Here is a 19,916-nt window from a genome sequence, read left to right as displayed (position 1 = left end):
AGTGGGATGAATTTGTTTCGGGTGACTGTCAGCCCATGCACTAGATCTCAACAGAGATCTCCCTAATTCAGAGCCACCCAACAGAAATTACATGTTTTGTGGTAATAAACAAATGGTCACAAACACTTAGAGGAAGGGTTAAGCTTCCTGTCACTGCCAAGCATCTCCCTTTGGCAAATTAAGCCTTGTAACCACACATGGAAAGCGGGTACTCCCTTCCACGGTGACACCCACTGTCTCAGGTATAAATGCAGAGGAGGCTGGCTGGAACTTGGAGCTATGATTCCAGAACAACTGTAGGACCAGCTTTGACTTTTCTCCTGAGTTATTTGCTGCTGCCACAATGAGCTGTGGCTCCAAGCAGCCCCTCAAGAGCTGCCTGCGGGGCAGCAGCGGTGGAGGGGGCAGCTCTCATTCCTCCTCGAGGACAGTCACCTCCAGGAGCAGTGGTGGTGGCAGGATTTCTGGCAGCAGCTGTGGTGGAGGAAGCTCCAGGAGCAGCTGTGGTGGAGGCAGTGGCTATGGCAGGCGCAGCAGCTATGGAGGAGGAATGAGCAGCAGCAGCTGTGCAGGGAGACTGGGGGGTGCATGCTATGGAGGGGGAATGGGCCACAGCAGCATGGCAACGGGCTTCAGGCCTGGGAGTGGCTTTGGGGGCTTTGCTGGAGGGGGGGCTGCTTTCAGTGGGGGCAGCTTTGGCAGTGGTGGCTTTCAGGGAGGGAATGTGGGAATTTTCTCCTACGATGAGAAGCTGACCATGCAGAGCCTCAATGAACGCCTGGCTTCCTACATGGAGACAGTCAGGAATCTGGAAAAGGAAAATGCTCACCTTGAACAGTTAATCAGGGAGTGGTACCAGAAGCAAGGTCCTATTGGCCCAAAGGACTACAGCCACTATTATGAAAAAATTGAAGAACTTCAAAAGCAGGTAGGATGCTCTTTGCCAGAGAACTTGAAGGACTGACAGACTGAGAGATTCACAGGAAATGTTTTCCTAACATTTTGTGTCTCTTCTAGATTGTGGCTGCAGCTGTGGAAACCCACAAGGTACTTTTGGAGCTGGATAACACAAAGATGACTGCAGAAGACTTTAGAATAAAGTAAATATATATTTCTCTTTTACAGGCACTGACTTCCTTCCTCCTGCTTTCCTGAACTTAGCTTCATAGATTCATTCCATAAACAAATATCAATCCACAGGGACTTGGCTTTCTCCTGCTTCCATGGCAGCACAACTGAAATAATTTGTGAAGCTTCAAATTTTTCAGTATTCCTAGAGTGGTCTTTGATGGGGATGCTGCCTATGGCTGCAGAGCCAGAGCTTACAGAAAGTTTTATTTTTAAGAAAATAAATGTTGGGATTATCTATCACTGAAAGCCAGGTTAACCAGATAGATGGAATCTGCACAAAGTTGTAGTAAGAAGAGAGGATGAAAGAGACCACAGAACACATTTTAATACTAAAGTTTGATATTAATATTAAACTTTGCATTTATTTAGTATAAAGAATAATAACTTCATGTTATTAAGTAATATTATTAATTAAATGGCTGACCTCTGTGCCTGTCCCTGGCACAGGTACGAGATGGAGAGCGGGCTCCGGCAGAACGTGGAGGGCGACCTCAACAGCCTGAGGCCCATGCTGGACAACCTGACCCTGGCCAAGTCCGACCTGGAAATGCAGTTTGAGTCTCTGAAGGAGGAGATCATCGACCTCAAGAAGAACCATGAGGAGGTAAGAGCCAGCTCCTTGAAATGCACACTGAGATGTGGGAATCTGACATCCAACACTGACCAAGGGGCACGGCCAGGCTGCTCCAGGGTTCCCCTGAGCTCAGCCCCCTCAGCAAACAAGGACTGGAAAGTCAAGGCTAAATAATTGCAACACAAACCCTCCAAATATATATATAAAATATAGGCATATACATATATACATATATACATACATATATGTCTGGGAGTTCCTGCTCCCAGGCACCCACAGCTGTTTTAGTGGAAGGACAAAAGATTCCAAACACATTGTACCCTCACTACAGAGTGAACAATGATGAATTGTTAGGTAGGAATTACTGTCATATATGGATATGTTGTTGAAAGGCTCTGTTTGTGTTCATTGTCTTGGGGCCTGGGTTTTCTCTGCAGGAAATGAAACAGCTGCAGTCCCAGTCCAATGGGGATGTGAATGTGCAGATAAACACTGCTCCAGGAGAGGATCTGCTGAAAAAACTGAATGAGATGAGACAAGAATACGAAGCTATAATTCAGAAAAACCGTGCAGAGGTTGAGAAGTGGTACGAAAGCAAGGTAAATGGTGACAGCTCTTGGTAAGAACTTCCTGTAAAGGAATGACACAACATCCATTGATTTTACAAAATAACAGTAGAGTCCCTTTGGTCAAAATGAGGTAAATCACAAGTGGGCTTGAATTGCTCTGGCAGAGCCACACAAGCAAGTTTAACAGCCCCATTCTATCAGTGCCCCTTCTGCAAATTGTTGTGTTCCAGATGGTCCCATGATAAACTGCCATGTTTGCACTGTAAGTAAAACTCAGAAGCTGCAATTCCCTACATTCATTTTTCAGATGGAAGAAGTGAGTCAACAAGTCCACTCAAGTAGCCAGGAAATAGAATCAAGCAACCAACAGATCTCTGTGCTGAGACGTGAATTTCAGAGCCTGGAAATTGAGCTGCAGTCGCAGATCAGTCAGGTAGGTAACAACTGATCCTCATCCCCTGGTGAGCAAAGAACTCAGGAGCTGCTGGAATGCCAGGATGCCAGCTGTGACAGCCAGTGAGCATCCTTGGCACACCTGACACTGTAGCCACATTTCTCTTCACAGAGAAAAGCAAGTCACAATTCTCCCCAGGAATATTTCTGGGTTTCACATTCTCTGAACGTCAGAAAAAGGGAAAACACAATTTTTATCATTTGCTGTGCCTGTGTGTGTACAAAAGTAGAATGCAATGTGGAGATTGTTTACCCACAGTGATGGTGTTTTGTCTCCTTGGCCTATCAGGGCCAGGTGTGTGTGTGTGTGTGTCAGGACTGTCACTGACAGTCACAAGATTCTGTGCAGTGTGAGCAGAGTGAGTGCTTGGCAGATTCAGCTTAGATGTAATGTAATATAATGTAATATATTAGAGAATAATATAATAAATATTATATTATTTATTATATTCGTCTATGCTATATTATAAAATATAGTATAGAATAATATAATAAATAGAATAAATTTAATAGATATAATAATTAATTAGCCTTCTGATAAGATGGAGTCAGATGCATCATTTCTCTCCCCTCGCTGGGCTTGCCTGCAAATTCTATATGACACCATGTGGGACTTCTCTCATGTTGGGCATGAGAATGAGCTAATCCTGCCCCATTCCCTTAAACATTGTATTTTGTTTTCTCATTGCAGATAGACTCTCTGCAGTCCAACCTGGAAGACACAGAGCGTCGTTACAACATGCAGCTGCAGCAGATCCAGAGCATGATCGGGCCCCTGGAGGAGGAGCTGGCCAGCATCCGCTGTGAGATGGAGAGCCAGAACGAGGAGTACAAGATGCTGCTGGGCATCAAGACCCGCCTGGAGCAGGAGATCCAGCAGTACAGGGCACTGCTGCATGAGGGGCAGCAGGGCATTAGGTACAGACATCAATTAATTAACTTTCTATCGATGCCATCACGGAAAGAGGACAGCAGTAATGCTTGTATTAGGAACTGGTGCAAGGGATTAATCAAAATATTTACTACAAGCACAAGAATTCACATGGAATCTAAATTTTAGCTGGCAGCATGCAAAGCTGTACTTGTACAAAAGTGTTTAGAATTGTAATTTGCCATTTCTTCCCCTAAGTACAATCAAGAAGTGATGGCACATCAGGAGATGCCATTATTTGGGAAAATGAAAGGTAAGAAAGAAATAACACACCCCTTCCTCCTTACAGCACTTCACAGGGAGGAGCTGGTGGTGGATCTTCAGGAGGAGGAGGAGGTCATGGAGGAAGTAGTGGATCTTCAGGAGGAGGAGGTCATGGAGGAAGAAGCTGTTGGTCCTCAGGTGGAGGAAGCAGTGGAGGAAAAACCGGAGGATCCCATGGAAGATCTTCCTCTTCTGAAAGCGGAGGAGGAGGGAGTGGAGGAGGAAGTTCAGGAGGTGGAACCTGTGGTAAAACTTCAGGTGGAGGAGGTGGCAGTGGAGGAGGAGGAGGAGGGGGTAAATCCTGCCTCTCCCGCTCTTCATCTTCCCAGTCCCAGCCTGGCGACTCTTGTGAAAGCCCAGGTAAAAATGGAATTAAAAAACACATCCTGCAATCCACAATTCTCTCTGAATAGCAGGAAAGGATCTAACAGCTTCCTTCCTGGAAATATTTTTGCTATTTTTCCCAGTCTTGTTTTAAGGCCACTGTGACATTTATTCTTAGTGATAAATCAACATGAGCAGCACAAAGGATGGCACGAAGAGTTGCGTCAGAGGATGGGTGAAAAGAGGAAATGGAGGGGGAAAAGGGAAAATAGTGCCAAATCCAAAGTGTGCAGGGAATTAGGAAAGTCAGAAGTTAGAAATGTGACTGATATTAAGCAGGGGTTATTTAAAGCAGAATAGAATAATTGGAACATTCAAAACATTTAAAAGTGTCATTGGCTGCAAAATACTGAAGCAGTAAAAGATGGAGAGTGACCAAAGGTCCTGATCCATATCTGACTTCCTGGCTCTGGTTCCAGGAAGTGTTGAAAACATGAAGCTCTGCCTGGAAGGAAATAAAACATTGGAGAGAGGAGCAACCATGGAGGAAGTGTCTGAAGCCATAAAACAGATGAGAAGGGGTAAGGGTCCAGGTCCAGGCAGCGCCTCAGACAAAAGCCTGAAAGTGGTGAAAATGAGTAGAAAGATGTCATTTTTAGAAAGATTCAACTCCACTTTTGGTTTTCTATGAAAAGATGGAAAATGGTCCTGCTTTGAGGTTGGCATTTACTCCTTATTATGACCAGGTTCAGTCAGGCTCTGTCCCAGACACAGTTTCCACTGCAGACTGACAGTCAGTCGTGACATGAGAGCTGGCTCTCACCCAAAGGGCCTGAAGCCATCAGTGCAAACAGCAGGAACACTGCACAGACACTTCTGATGCTGAAAACAAGGCAGTGAATTCAGGAGCATTTTGTGTCATGAAGAAGATTATTTGGTAAGATTTGGCGTAGATGAGCTGTAGTTTTTAAAATTTCCTACATGGGCTTTGCAAACTCCTCTGCAAAAATTTTTTCCTCTGATCAAACATCCCCTCTGCCCTGCAACACTCCAGGGCAGTGGAATGTTATATATTAATATTAATGTTATATTAATGCTTGGTATATATATAATGCTTGGTAGGCAAGATTAAAGCATATTATGTGTCATCTCTCTTTAACTTATAAAAATCTACTGTAAATATCCATACACACACAAATGCAGGTTCTAAGTTCACCTGTATTTGGTTTGTAGTGCTGCAGCCACACTAATTTTAAGTGATTTGCACTGCCATGGCTCAGAACAGAAGCAGACCCAGGTAGTTAATTGCTAAATCTGCACACACGCTGTACAAACTCAGGTCTGGCACTGTCTGGACCTTTCCAGAAGTCTGGGAACAACCCTGATGCATTGAGAACTGCACAGGTGATACTTAGGAAGTAACATAAGGTTAAAAATGCTGAATTCTTCAAAGAAATTCTTGTTTTCCTCCATCTTTCAACAGGGAGTTTTAGAAAGGTTGAGGAGTGATGAGCAAGACCAGCATCTTCCACTGCACAACCTCCCAGTGAGGCCTTTGGACCAAGCAAGACTCCACTGAGCAAGGCTGAACGTCCCCTGCCACGAGCAGGAGTGAACTCTTGTCCAACTTACTCAACTCTGCTCACTCCAGGGGCTCTTCTGAGCTCTCTGCATGTCCTGTCTGCTTCCTCCATCTGTGTTTCTGCTCCAAATCACTGTTACCTGAGTTAATCTCCACTGTGATTGGTGCTCCTGTGGAATAAATGCTAATAAATCTTTGCTTCTCTCTGATGCAACCAGAAAGCTGTGTCTAGTCCAAGTTTCTTTAGCAGAGATTTTTGTTTGAATCAGTTATAAATATCAAACTCTACCTGTGGAATACACAATGATGTATCAGATTACCCACAAGACCCAAAGTTTTCAGGGACATATTCACCACTTAAGACTAACTGGGCAAAACTTTGCAGTCTGCAGTGCCAGGAACAATGCTCTGTTGAGGGAAAACTCAGTCAAAACCCTTCTGCTATTGATTTCCATCAGGGACAAAAGGCTGGGTTTAAGGAACTGACTATTCCCCATAAAACCTCTTGAAAATACGACCTCTGTTGGGAATTTCACTTGAAAATAACCCAGGGGGTTATTTGTATATTATGTATATTTGTGTATTATGTTGTATTTTACACAACACCTGCTCACAGATTCATCCTTTCTCCTGTGCACACCTCTCCCCTCACCTGCTTAAGCCCAAATAGAACAATCACTCTATGAGTCTTTATCTCTCAGTTTTACAACCATGAGGTTTGTTTTTTCTCTCTGAGGAAGGCATCACTCATGGGAGAATGTTGGGAAAGCCAGACTGAGTGGGAGACCGTGGGAACAGGAATCCCAAACTCCTGAGTTCCAGGCAGACCTGTGCCAGTGATTCACAGTGTTGCCTTATGCTGGGCTCTCAGCCATGAATTACTATTGGAAAACAAAAAAAAAAAAAAAAAAAAAAAAAAAAAAAAAAAAAAAAAAAAAAAAAATCTGATTTTTTTCCTGACCAGTGTCCCTCTGGGGGCTGGAGGAACCAGCTCACCTGCATGAAGGACTCCTGCACACACAGGCATGTGCTGATGCACCTGGCCTGACATCACAGCAATGCTGGGGATTGTTTGTCAGGATACCCTCAACTCCCAGCTGTTGCAAAATCACCTTTTCATATTTAACCCCTTGCAGCATCCCACCACACTTGTCTCTGTTCTGCTACCTGTCCCCTGACCCTACTATCTCCAATTGCTCTGCTCATTTACCACCTCTGGCAGGTGGTGCCAGCTATTCCTCAGACTCTTCAGGGCGCTCAATTTACAACCCAAATTAAGGAATATTCCCAATCCAGGAGCCCTGCTTCTCATCCCTCCCCTAGCAGCCTGCCAAGTTAACCTCAAAAATGTTGCTGCTCAGGGTCTGCTTCCTGGCTGTCCCATGGTGATTTACAGTTCTCTGGCCTCACACTGACACCCAGGAGGCTGTTGGGGTGCTTGGATATGATTTACTCAGAGGAGCAGCCTGTCCATGCTGGACGTCACTGCTCTCTGCCACTGTGGTGCCCCTGACACCTGTTTCTCCTGTCCTTTCCAAAAATACAACTTACTTTTAGTATTTTAGTGCTGGTTATCAGGCATGTCTGCATTTAACCCTGCAGAAGAAATTCTCCTGAACTGACCCCTGGAGGAGCAAAGCAGAAACTGGGATTTGGAGCGTGGGAAGGGCAGTGAGGCAGCTCAGGGGCTGAGAACCCAGTGCTGAGCACAGACACGTACCAGGGTGCAGCATGTTGCAATACTCAATGCACTTCTGCTGCTGATTTAAATGCTTATTTTAATATGTTATAATCAGTAACAATTTCTGAGCCATAAGGATAAATAATATACTACTACTACTTTTGCTACTCAGCATTGATTGTACTGTCTTTTCCTTATCTAAAACCTGTGGCTTTCTTAACAAGATGTTTTTATACTGTTTATACATTTAATGAGTTTGCATCTTCTACAGTGTAAATCAGCTTCATAATATGATTTACTGAATGCTATGGTATGGGACAAAATAAAGACAAACCACCAAAAAACTGACAAAACTCCCTACTTAATCATGGCATTAGGACTCATTACAGACAAAAAGGAGACTAAAATGAGATGGTTTCTTACCAGACCCCAGAAGAAAAGCCAGTTTTAAGGATTCTTTCCTTTTTACATTTTGTATTACAAAATCTGCACGTGGGTTATCACTGGCACTTGCTTACTGAGAAAACAGGCTTATATGGAGGAGCAGAGCTGGAAAACTCAAACCATTGCAAAGCAGGAGTAAAAAATACAAACATTGTCGTGTCAGGTGTCAAAGCTTGGGGAGGCTCAAAGTGGGGCAGCAGCAATACTGAGGAGTGAGGAGAACTTTGCACTTTTTATTTGCATGCAGTCATTAATCAGCATAATAAGCTTTAATTTTATGAGCACAAAGTGTTGCAATTCGGATACTTATCTGGTGCTCCTATTAGTGCTCTGAGAAGATAATTGTCCTACATGTTGGGACAAGACCTTCAGAGCAACCTTAGGCAAAAAGCAATGTGCACACACTCCTGTGTTTGGCTTCAGAGCTCCCAAGCAATCCATGTGTCCATTTGAAAGCACAGATGTCGTTTCCAAATTGCCTGTGTGTATATTGTGCTGATGTCTCTTTTGTTGAGCATTGATTGTCAGCCCTGTTAGTTGCCAAATGCTCCCCAGGCCATCTTCATGGGCTGCAGAATGAGGACAGCAGGTACATCGTGTCACAGGGGACAGGCAGAGCCCACCTGGGCCGTCCCTGAGTGTGTAAATCCTCTGCAGAGCTCAGCCCAGCAAGACCTTCCTCCCTTGCTGTGCTGCAAGGAGAGCAGAAGCCATGGATGTTCTCCTTCCCCACCCAGCATGAGCCACAGCAGTGCCACCCTCCATGTGCCATCTCACAGGACTCTGCACTGAGCACAGCCAGCCAGGTGTGGGTGCCCACAGCTCTGGGGGGCTCTGAGGCTGCCCAGCCCAAATGGACTGAGGTACTTGAACCTCAGAGAAAGGCAGGGACCTTGGTGTTCTGACCATGGCCTCCAGCTGTTCTGGTTGGGTACCAGCAAAAGGAATTATTCCAGTCTAATTCCTTCACTCTCTAGGAGACTGGGGAAATACAGTGGGACCACTCTGATTGTGGCTCAGAAACTGCTAGAAACACTGACAGCTGACAGGAGGGAATTAGCAGCCTGCAAAGTGTCCCCAGCAGTGGGGCACACACCCCCTGACCCACAGCTACATGGCAAAGCCCACGTGTGCAATTTTAGGATCTGTTCTTCCCATCAGCCTCCTTGCATGGAGGGTCCAGGTTATCCTACACAAAAAGTTGTGCTGGGGGAGTGCTGAAAGTTTTAAACTTCACAAACAAGCCCACTGCTGCCTTAGGGGTTCCTGTTTGCTTTGCTGGGTCTAATTTAAATTTCTTCAGAAACAACAGTGATTTCACTAGAACATTCTGAGCTGAAGCAGGAATGAGAAGTGAGCACCGTCTCTGAGGTGAAAACAGACCCTCTCTTCTTATAAAATTTTCTGGTAAGAATGATGGGAAGAGGTCATTAAACAGAAGAACAGAAACTCTGGTAGCTGCCTGAGGCAGCAGAATGACATTGAATTCAGGGGAAATGTTTCCATTTTTCAGCACACAGGTACAAAAGGGAGAACACATTTTCTCCAGGTCTGTTTGGAATGCAGCAGCTCCAGCCTGTTGGAGAAGTGTCCCAGCTCTGCAGCATGGGCTGCTCCCAGGGTTTGTCAGCACTCTGGTGGTTGGAAGTCACTTTGATATGGATCACAGAGACCTGATTAAAAGGAGAACAATAACAGAGTGAGAGTGAAGGAACACGGCTGGGCTGAGCCTGAGCAGAGGCTGTGCACTCAGAACATTCCACTGTGCATCACACAGGGGAAAGAGATGAGAGATGGTCCTAAACCTGATGGTTCCTTTTTGGGTAATTCCAAAAATTACATCATCCATATAATATATTAGGAAAAAGCATCAGAGAACAAAAATCTTTAAAGGCTCTTCTAATGAGCTCAGAAATCAAAAATTCCTTCTGTCCACAGAACAGATCTTCTTTGCTTTACAAGTATTTGCACAGTCAAATATTTAATAATCAAAAAGTGTTTAAAAATCAGCCAGGAGGGAATTCAGTGTGTGCAACTTTACAGGAGGATGAAGTATTCATAGTTCACCTGTATTTTTGAGGCACTTCAGCGTCCTGCTCCAGAGAGACACACAGTGACTGTGACAGAAACCAAACATGCCAAGGGCTGTTCTCAGCTCCAGGAATACACAGGAATATGGCCCAGCCTCATGGCCAGCAGGGTTCCTGTAAACCAAGGTGTTCCACACCCAGGTGGAACTACTAACAAAAATGAAATAGCAGCAGTGCTAAAGACAAAACAGGAGCACCCTACACGCATGTGACTTAAAAATTACCTTAGATCTATAGGCAAAATCTGTGATTTATGATCCTCTTTTACATACAAAGAGTGGTAACAATACAAAGCTAAAATGAAATGTCAAGGTGAGTGGAAGTTCTCCCCACTTAGTGGTTTGATTCTTTCCTTTCATTGTTCTTATTTTTTAAAGTATTTTCCAAGCCTGCAATAAGACTTGCCTTTATCACAAGAACTCTTACATATGGACAAATCCCTGCTGTGAATAGTTATATATGGAAAAAGACATAGTAAGTAAAATAGGAAATAATGTGGGTTGTCAGAAGATAAAGAAACAGATTAAGATATTATTTTGGCAAAGTTTTTACTCTTTCTTTAATCATTCTGGGGAATTTTGCATTTGCAATCACTAACAAACCCTATTGATCTTCTATCTTGGCTGTGAAAAGCATGTCTAAGGCATATCCCTGGAATCAATGATGGGAATTTGAACATGAGAATCAATTTTACTCACCACAGCAGAGTTTGGGACAAAGGGTCCCACTGAGCAAAGCAGCACTACCCAGACCCAGAGGCAAAACAGCACAAGAAAAGAAAAACCATTTTGCCTGTAGCAAACTCCCTCTTTCTGCACCAATAACAGACTGTGCTAAAGCCCAGAAACTGTTTATGCTGCTGAGGTGTCACTACCAGCCTACAGCTGAGAATCAGGAGAAATTATTCCATCACCAAAGTGCTCGGAATCTTTCATCATCCTTCAGCCATTGAGAGATCAAATAGCAAGATAAAATCAGGAGGTTTTGAAAGCAATTGCACAAGCAGCAATAGAGCAATGCTGGCACAGATGTGGCAGGACAAAGGATGCGGTCAGGAAATGTTAAATAATCCTGAATTTACAATCAACATCCCACCAAGGCAGCCTTTGGGAAGCAAGGACTGCGCTGCATTGTCATCTCCAGGAGGTCTTGGCTGGGAGAAGGAGAGCAGAGCACAAATGGCAGATCCTACACCTGAGGTTTAGGGAGATTGTTGTATTCCATAACTCCCTACAGTCATTAAAGGCTCCATAACCCCACAGAGAGGAGGGCAGGCGATGAAGACATTTCAGAAAGAACAGAACTGTCACTGGGAAGCTGTGCACGTTCTCCTGGGCAAACTGGGGACACTGTGGGTCCATCTAGAGCAAGACACAAATGCTGGTGTTGTGCTGTTATTTGCACATCTGCCTTCAGACACTTGGCTTTGGTATCCAACCCACCTAGTGAGGATGGAAACCCTTCCATCCAGGATCAGGGATCTGGGGATAAGGGCAACACTGGAGTGTGGGGTCGTTTCTTTTGTGGTCTCAACAGTCTGATTTCTACTGGTTTGTGTAAAAAGTCTTTCAGCTTTCCTCTCAAGATGCTATTTTAATCTCAAGGATCTTTGCTTTAAGAACAGCAGATATAATTACTTTATCACCTACAATATATGACACATTAACAATAGAGTGAACTGCTTTATATTAAATGATAAAAAGTCTTCCCACACACTAGTTTTTAAATCATTGTCTGAAATAAAAGAGCTTCTAATTGGGATACAAATGACATTATAATACAATTAACACCTCCTTGATCTTCATTCATTTTAGATCAACAGTGCTTTGATGAAAAGAGTTCAGGATTATTTTTCTTTTTGAATTCTAGGACTTGGCTGCTTGTGAGCTGCCCTAGCACTTTCTTCACAAAGGAAGGATCTTGATTTTTAAACAATAATCCCTCTGCATTGTTTGAAATAGCCTGTTCCTATTAAATAAGATGTTCTCTAAGTGCTGGCAGGGATACACAAGTACAATCTTCACAGACAAGTCACACAATCCTAATAATAAAACTCTTGCACTACCACGTATGGTGAGAAATGGAACATAAGCTGTGTAGAAAATCTGAAATGCACAAAGTTGGAAAGAACAAAAGAGACAAACAACAATCTTTAGCAATAGCAGCTACAAATCCTTAGCAAGGAAGTACCTACTCCAGAAACCATTCAATGAAAAGAATATGTCACCTAAAAGAAGTGAGATGTTCAACCTTAACCAAGCCTCAGAAGCCCAGATGTGGGCTGGATTGCCTGAGATATCTGCACAAAAATACTGTTCAGCAAATTATTCTTGGCACAAACAAGAAGTTTGGTAAATGCCCTGGGAGAAGGAAACACCCTGATGGTGACACCCAGTGTCAAATGTATAAATACAGAGAGCTGGGGATGAACACTTGCAGTCCTGAAGCTTATCAGGTTCTGCAGCTAAATTTGGGGTTGCGGTTTCACTCTTTCCTGCTGTCACCATGAGCTGTGGCACCAAATCTTCGAGCAGTACCATCAGAATTAGCAGTGGAGGAGGAGGTGGTGGTGGTGGTGGTGGAAGATGCAGTGGTGGAGGTGGTGGAGGGGGTAGGTCTGGTGGATACTCCTCCATGTCCTCAAGAAAATACACCTCTTCTGGAGGCAGCGGGGGCTTTTCTGGGAGAAGCTTTGGTGGAGGAGGCTCCAGGAGCAGCTATGGGGGAGGCTTTAGCAGTGGCAGCTGTGGCAGGATCAGCCGCAGCAGCTATGGGGGCAGAATGAGTGGGGGCAGTTATGGAGGAGGAATGAGCTGTGGAAGCATGGGAGGAGGACTTGGATCAGGAGGGGGTGGTTTTGGGGGAATGGGAGGTGGTTATGGAGGTGGTGGATACAGTGGAGGTGGATTCAGTGGCTTTGGGGGTAGTGGTGGCTTTGGTGGTGGTGGCAGCTATGGAGGAGGCAGTTTTGGTGGCATGGGCTTTGGGGAGGATTCTGGCTTGCTCTCCACAAATGAGAAGCTGACCATGCAGAACCTCAATGATCGCCTGGCGTCCTACATGGATAAAGTGCGGCGCTTGGAGGAGGAAAACTCCCAGCTTGAGCAGCTGATCAGGGAGTGGTACAAAAGCCAAGCTCCCTCTCAGGGCAAGGATTACAGCCAATACTACAGGACAATTGAAGAGCTGCAAAACCAGGTATGAGGTACTTTGATTAACGTAGAACAGGTAGTTATTGGAATGGCGCTTTCCTCATGCAGCACAAGGCGCCGTTTGGGGTGATATTCCCATTCCTGGGCTTTAGTCAGGAAGCAGAATGCTGTGGGGACCAGCTGCTGTCATGTATTTGGTGCAGGGAGCATTGCTGGGTGCAGTGGCAGATCAGCACCAGTGCCCATCACACGGCCTGTGCCAGGCTCCCTTCAATCCTGGGCTGCTGCTCTCTCGTTCTTCACTCTTGAACAGCAGACTTCATCCTTGTCATGCTATTATTGCCATATTAATTGGATGTTTTTGTGAATATAGAGGATGAGCCAGCATGTGCAGTTAGTCTCATTCCAGCCCTCAGCCATTTAACAGTCATGTATCTCTTGTGTGAACATGGCTGTTCTCAAAAGTAATGGAAATTCTGCTTTCTCACTGTTTTTTGTTGGTTGGGTTGGGGTTTTTTGTTTGGTTGATTTTGTTTATTGAATATGAGGAGTTAATTTAGTTATTCTTTCCAACAAGGTATTTTTAATGGATATTTAACAGTAAAGGCACTTTTTTTTTATCTGGAAGCAATAAACTCATCTCTCTCAGTAGCTCCTGCAGCTCTAGTCAGGCTTGAAGGCTTGACATTGCCATAAATCCCTTCTGCAAGGTGTTTGTGCACAGGTGTTTCTTGTCTCAGACATCAGACTGAAAAGACAACTGACTAACACCTGCCCTCTCCATTTCAGATTGTTGGTGCAAATGTAGACCTTAACAGGATGCTTCTTGACATGGACAACACCAGGATGACTGTGGATGACTTCAGACTGAAGTGAGTCACTCCCTTCCTAGTTCCATCCATTTTGTCTCCCTTTATCCCCACGAGTTTCCATTGTCAATTAAGCTTTGTAGAAGCTGGAGACTTTTGGCTACGATCACAGGATACAGAAATGTTGGGAAAAGCATTCTGAGAAGGATTGCTTTGGGTTTTCATTATTATTTTTCTCCAGACAAGTTCTTAAAGAGACACATTTGAGAGACTCCATTCTAAGTTTCTCCATCCTTGCACATAGATTTATAAGCATAATCCTCATGGTATAAATCTCACAGAAACTGGACTGAAATCAAACACAGCTATTGGAGATAGAAAGAGAATGGGGTCCTTTATTCTAGGAATTGACTATAGATGTAAATGGGAACTGTCCATAACTGAGATACCAAACAAAGAGGTCTGGCAGCACTTTTACTCTTTTTCTTGTCTGTATTCAGGTATGAGACTGAATACACCCTCCACCAGAGTGTGGCAAGTGATATCAATGGATTACGCCCACTTTTGGATCAACTGACTCTGTCCAGATCTGACTTGGAGACACAGTTTGAGTCCCTGAAGGAGGAACTGATCTTCCTGAAGAAGAACCATGAAGAGGTAAGTTTCTACACACTTCAATAATTAAAGGCAACTCAATGAATTTCCCCTTGATTTTTCCACCACCAGCAACCAGGTTTTGATCACCCAACTTGACACACGCCAGCTTTGATGCTGAGGAGTGTGCAGAGGGCACAGCTGCCCACAGCTTGTGTCATGAGACACCAGGTCAACATGTGAAACCAGGGGGATGAATGGCTTTCAGTACAAACTACAGTTTGCTTGCTGAACTCATGGAAGGAAAATTGGATAGACTATATGGAGGAGTCAAAAGAAAGCATTTTTACTTTCTTCAATGAGATTTCCCACTGAGAAGAAAAGATTCTCACTGCATAGAATTCCTTACAACCCTGTGGAGGCAGTGCCAGGGTCACCATGCATGCAGTGCCTGGCTGTGAGCACTGGAACCTTGGGAATATCAGAATTGTTCCATGGCCAGGGCAGGAAAGGCCTTTTTGATGGAATCCTTTTGTGTGAGGATCCATGTCTTTTTCCTTCCCTTTATCTGAACTGATGCCATTCCTCCTTACCTTCACCCTGGGAGAACCTCATGGGGTTTTTGTGATTTTTTTTCAGGAAATGAGAGGACTGCAAGGCCAGTCTGGTGGAGATGTCAATGTGGAGGTCAATGCTACTCCTGGCATTAACTTAATGGAGAAATTGAATGAAATGCGCGTTGAGTACGAGAGGCTCATTGCAAACAACCGCAAGGAGGTGGAGAGCTGGTATGAAACCAAGGTAAAGCACAGGCAGGCTTGGCTAATTAAATCCTTCACAAAGTACTGGACCTATTTACAGCTGGTGAGAGGCAACTTATCATGTGTTATTTAAGGGACAATAACTTTCAATTACTTTAGGCAGCTTTCTACAACAGGTCAGTCCTGGAGTATCAGTTATGTGGTAAAACAAGTAGAGCCTCTGTGTTCCAGCAGCCAGTGAATTACCAGGGTGTTAGCAGAGTGGCTTGTGGGAAATAAACAGTCTGCATGGAATCTTTATTTTTATTAATTGATTTCCTGATGCTTTTACGATAACCCCACAATGTTTTCTAATGATAAAAAATGCCTCAATTTTGGATGTCAATTTTTCAGATGGAAGAAGTTAATCAACAAGTCCACACCAGTGGCCAGGAGATACAATCAAGCAACCAGCAGATCTCTGAGCTGAGGCGTGAATATCAGAGTCTGGAAATTGAGCTGCAGTCACAGATCAGCATGGTAAGGAAAGACATTTGCTTTACCTGTGACACAGTCTGTATGTGAGAAGAAGAGCTACAGCCAGCAAGTAATCCACCCAAGGAGAATGGGATATTGGATTTCTTACCTTCAACGATACCCTTTTTTTCTGAGGATTTGTGAAGATCTCTTTTCCCACACAAATAAATTAAAACCACCACATTCCCATAACCACTGCATCTTGTTTTCCCATTGCAGATAGACTCTCTGCAGTCCAACCTGGATGACACAGAGCGCCGTTACAACATGCAGCTGCAGCAGATCCAGAGCATGATCGGGCCTGTGGAGGAGGAGCTGGCCAGCATCCGCTGTGAGATGGAGAGCCAGAACGAGGAGTACAAGATGCTGCTGGGCATCAAGACCCGCCTGGAGCAGGAGATCCAGCAGTACAGGGCACTCCTGGAGGAGGGACAGCAGGACCTTGTGTACGTACTGATAGAACACCCAGCTGCTGGTCAGTCACCAGCAGGAAATGTAACAGGAGACATTTGCAAAAGAGGTTTTGTACCGAAATGAGGCTGATGCAGCTGTCTTGGCCAATGGCCTCCCAGGTGTGAGATAGTTCATTCTGTCAGAATGTAACTCAAGTGAAGAAAAATTAATGCAGAAATTTGTTGAATTTGCAGGCAACCCCAACAAGGGAAGAGATGAGAATCTTGACTCCAGAAGGCTGATTTATTATTTTATGATATATAGTATATTAAAAGAAAATTATATACTAAAACTATGTTAAAAGAATAGAAGAATGGATTTCATCAGAAGGCTAGCAAGGAAAGGAATGGAATGGAATGATAATAAAATCTTGTGACTGACAAGAGAGTCCAAGACAATTGGACTTTGATTGGCCATTAATTATAAACAACCACATGAGACCAATCAAAGATGCACCTGTTGCATTCCACAGCAGCAGATAATTATTGTTTATGTTTCATTTCTGAGGCCTCTCAGTTTCTCAGGAGAAAAAGATCCTAGCAAAAGGATTTTTCATAAAATATGTCCATGACGTTAATTCTGAACTACCAGTTTGGGGCTGGACAAGGAAATCCATGTAAGAGAGCCTAGTACTGTTTGTTAAGCAAATGTAAATATTCTGTAAAACTATAAAGGCAACATGTTGTAAATGTGTACTGCAAGGAATCCCTAGGCAGAATGTGGGAAAAGCAAAAGCTCTTGCATTCAAGTTGAAGTTGACAGAGGGGATAGTTTTTGGCACTGCAGTTGTTTTGCTGTGCAGTGCTGGGCTCTAACCAGCAGTCTGACCCAGAGAGGTGCTGGCTCCTGGGCAGCAGATGCAGCTCAATGGCTTTTGGATGGCAAAGTGCTGTTGATTAACTTTTTTTCCCTTCTTTTTCTCTCTTTGCAGAATCCCAGCAGGAGGAATGGGAGGAGGCATGGGAGGAGGCATGGGAGGTGGTAGAATTGGAGGTGGTGGTTATTCTGGAGGAGGAAGAGGAGGAGGTGGTGGCATGAGTGGTGGATATGGAGGTGGTAGCAGCGGAATGGGAGGAGGAATGGGAGGAGGAAGTTGTGGAGGAGGAATTGGAGGAGGAAGTGGTGGAGGAGGAATGGGAGGAGGAAGTGGAGGAATGGGAGGTGGAAGTGGTGGCGGATGCATTGGAGGAGGAGGAGGAGGAAGAACCTCAGGAGGCATCAGCAGCTCCCACTCCTACTCTTCATCTTCCCAGTCCCAGTCCTGCAGGAGTGGCGGCGAAAGCCAAGGTAAGAACTCTGGTATGGGCATAGTGCTCTCTCAGTCACTAAATTAGTTACATCCTGACTAATTTATGCACTAATTTATACCAACATACTCTTCCAGAGGCAAACAGTACTGAGGGTAAACTAAAATTTCTGGGAAGTATTAGATTTACTGTTACCAACAATTCTTTCCTCTTTGTGTGCAAAGGATCAACTCCACTTCCAGAGCACACAGTCCATTTCTATTCCATTCTGTAGGTAATATCAGCTGGTCTTGTAGTTTAACCTCAGATGGTTTTTTTTCCATCTGTCTCATTCTTTGCAGACTCTCATAAATCCTGCAGCCTTTGTGCCATGCTGGAGTTTTCCTTTTAGCTTTTGGAATGCTTATGGCCACTCCCACGTAATCCTAATGGTGTCTCAGACATTCAGTGCCAGGACTGATGAAGTTCATGCTTGTTTTGTGTCTAAACAGGATATGGAAGAAAATCTTTTGACTAAGAATTTACATCAAGGATCCTCCAGCACAAGACCTTTCAAAATGAATCTGGCCCAAATCCGCTGCATTCCCCACACTCCCAAGGAAAGATGATGCTCTGAACAGTTCCTGGGAGGTGCAGATGCCACCTCTCCCCCTGCCCTGCATGCTCTGTGCTGCTTCTGCCCACAAAGCTCTGCAGCTTCGGTTATTGGCACTCAAACTGCTGCTTTACAGATCCAACCTGTTTGGTACTCAGGTTGCTCTGAATCAGGAAAATGTCTCTAATAAAATTTAATTTCTGTCTGATGCAACCAAAATGCTGTATGGGGTTTTTCTTTCCTTCTGTAGGTGTAAACACTTAGAAAACACAAAGTCATGCCAAGACACACCTCCGGGTAGAGAGGCTGATGATACACTCCAGTAGTTGATAACAAAATTTAGAGTTAAAACACAAATTCTGAGCAGTAGGGGCAGATCAGAATCTTCTTGGGCTGTGCCTTTTTTTTAATAATGTGTCGGATATTCCTGGGAGCTGAGTTCTGAGACCCAACAGATGAATATCAACCTTAAAGGGGCTGCAAAACCTCAGTGCTCAATAACTCTAATGGTGAGCACATGAGTGTCCACAAAGGAACACTAATGATTACAGAGCTGTGGTTATAAAATGAAACCAATGTTTCAATTCACAAAACCTTGATGGATACTCCTTGGTTTAACCTGGAAATGCACAGATAAGGGATCTTGTTTTGAAATTATAAGAAGTGAAAGGGAAATATAATTTACAGGAACTTTACAAAGTTAATTTCCATAAAATGTTAACATTGACAGCAATTGCCTTTAACCTCTGAGAAATTTAGTACATGTAAAAGAGCCTGGAATATTCACCTCTGTATACAGCTACCAGTATATCCCAGCAGCTGAGGGGCCAAAATTCCAGTGAGGCTGCCCGAGGGGAGGGTGCATCTCACCTGCACACAACCTTGCAGGCTGAGCTGCAGGTGCTGGGCTGCACACAAGGGAGAGGCCTCTGGGGTTGAGTTGAGAGTGAAACAAAATGTGAGTTCCACACGAGAGGAGCAGCACTGCTGAGTAACACAACAGATGCACATAAGTATGGATTGTGAGAACAGATACAAAACTGATTTCCAGAAATACACGTCACACTGCCATCTCAGCACTTGGAAAGCATTCAGGGAAACAGAAACACTTGACTTACACCAAGCCAAAGTGTGCTGGCATTGTGCTGGCATGAATGAGCCTTTGCAGGCTTGTTAAACAGAGTTTGTGCTGCATAAATACTGCCAAGGACATGCAACAGGAACAATGAAATTCCAGTAATGCTCATTTCTCTTTCTTTGGTTTAGAAACTTGGACTACACACACTATCCAGAAAGAGCCATGATGTTCATGATAGATGGGCTGAGGACTAAGAATTGTGTGTATTCCAGAGCCCTCCAAGGGAGGGAATTGCATTGTCACCTCCTACAGGTGCAGGGAGAGGGACAGGGACCTCCACTGATGTCAGTCCATACCTTAAACTAACCTTGGAAGAGTATTTATTTCCCTAACTCCTCATTACTTTGCTGCCCCACAAGCACTAAGTGCTACACACCAGAGAGTGAAGTCCAGAAGGGGTTAAAACAGAATGCAGACAGCAGCTACTGAGAGACCCAGGTGGAGGGAAGGATTTCCAAATCATTTTACATCCATAAGGCACAGTTTTGGGTTTGTGTGGCAAGGTCTGGGTAGCAGGGGATACAGGGGGATTTCTGAGAAGAAATCTGGTGAGAAGCTGCCAGAAGCTTCCCCCCGTGCTCAATGGAGGCAGTGCCAGCCCAGGACAG

The 19,916-nt window shown here is 44.3% G+C and overlaps 2 protein-coding genes across 2 annotated transcripts; both read left to right on the top strand.

Moving 5' to 3' along the window:
* Positions 1-343: 343 nt before the first annotated feature.
* On the top strand, positions 344-6,049 carry LOC131094110 (keratin, type I cytoskeletal 9-like). Its single transcript, XM_058041583.1, has 9 exons — positions 344-928; positions 1,018-1,100; positions 1,579-1,735; positions 2,143-2,304; positions 2,582-2,711; positions 3,423-3,645; positions 3,948-4,282; positions 4,726-4,827; positions 5,730-6,049. The coding sequence occupies exons 1-9, from the start codon at positions 344-346 to the stop codon at positions 5,753-5,755; spliced, it is 1,803 nt and encodes a 600-aa protein (XP_057897566.1). The 3' UTR covers positions 5,756-6,049.
* Positions 6,050-12,548: 6,499 nt separating this feature from the next.
* Positions 12,549-18,389, top strand: LOC131094109 (keratin, type I cytoskeletal 17-like). Its single transcript, XM_058041582.1, has 8 exons — positions 12,549-13,241; positions 13,985-14,067; positions 14,505-14,661; positions 15,238-15,399; positions 15,753-15,878; positions 16,095-16,321; positions 17,260-17,615; positions 18,067-18,389. Exons 1-8 carry the CDS (start codon positions 12,549-12,551, stop codon positions 18,090-18,092), a joined length of 1,830 nt encoding a protein of 609 aa, XP_057897565.1. The 3' UTR covers positions 18,093-18,389.
* Positions 18,390-19,916: the final 1,527 nt, after the last annotated feature.

The sequence above is a fragment of the Melospiza georgiana genome, chromosome 28 (assembly GCF_028018845.1).
Source record: "Melospiza georgiana isolate bMelGeo1 chromosome 28, bMelGeo1.pri, whole genome shotgun sequence".
Taxonomy (NCBI): Eukaryota; Metazoa; Chordata; class Aves; order Passeriformes; family Passerellidae; genus Melospiza; species Melospiza georgiana.
This window is presented reverse-complemented; position numbering and strand designations above follow the sequence as displayed.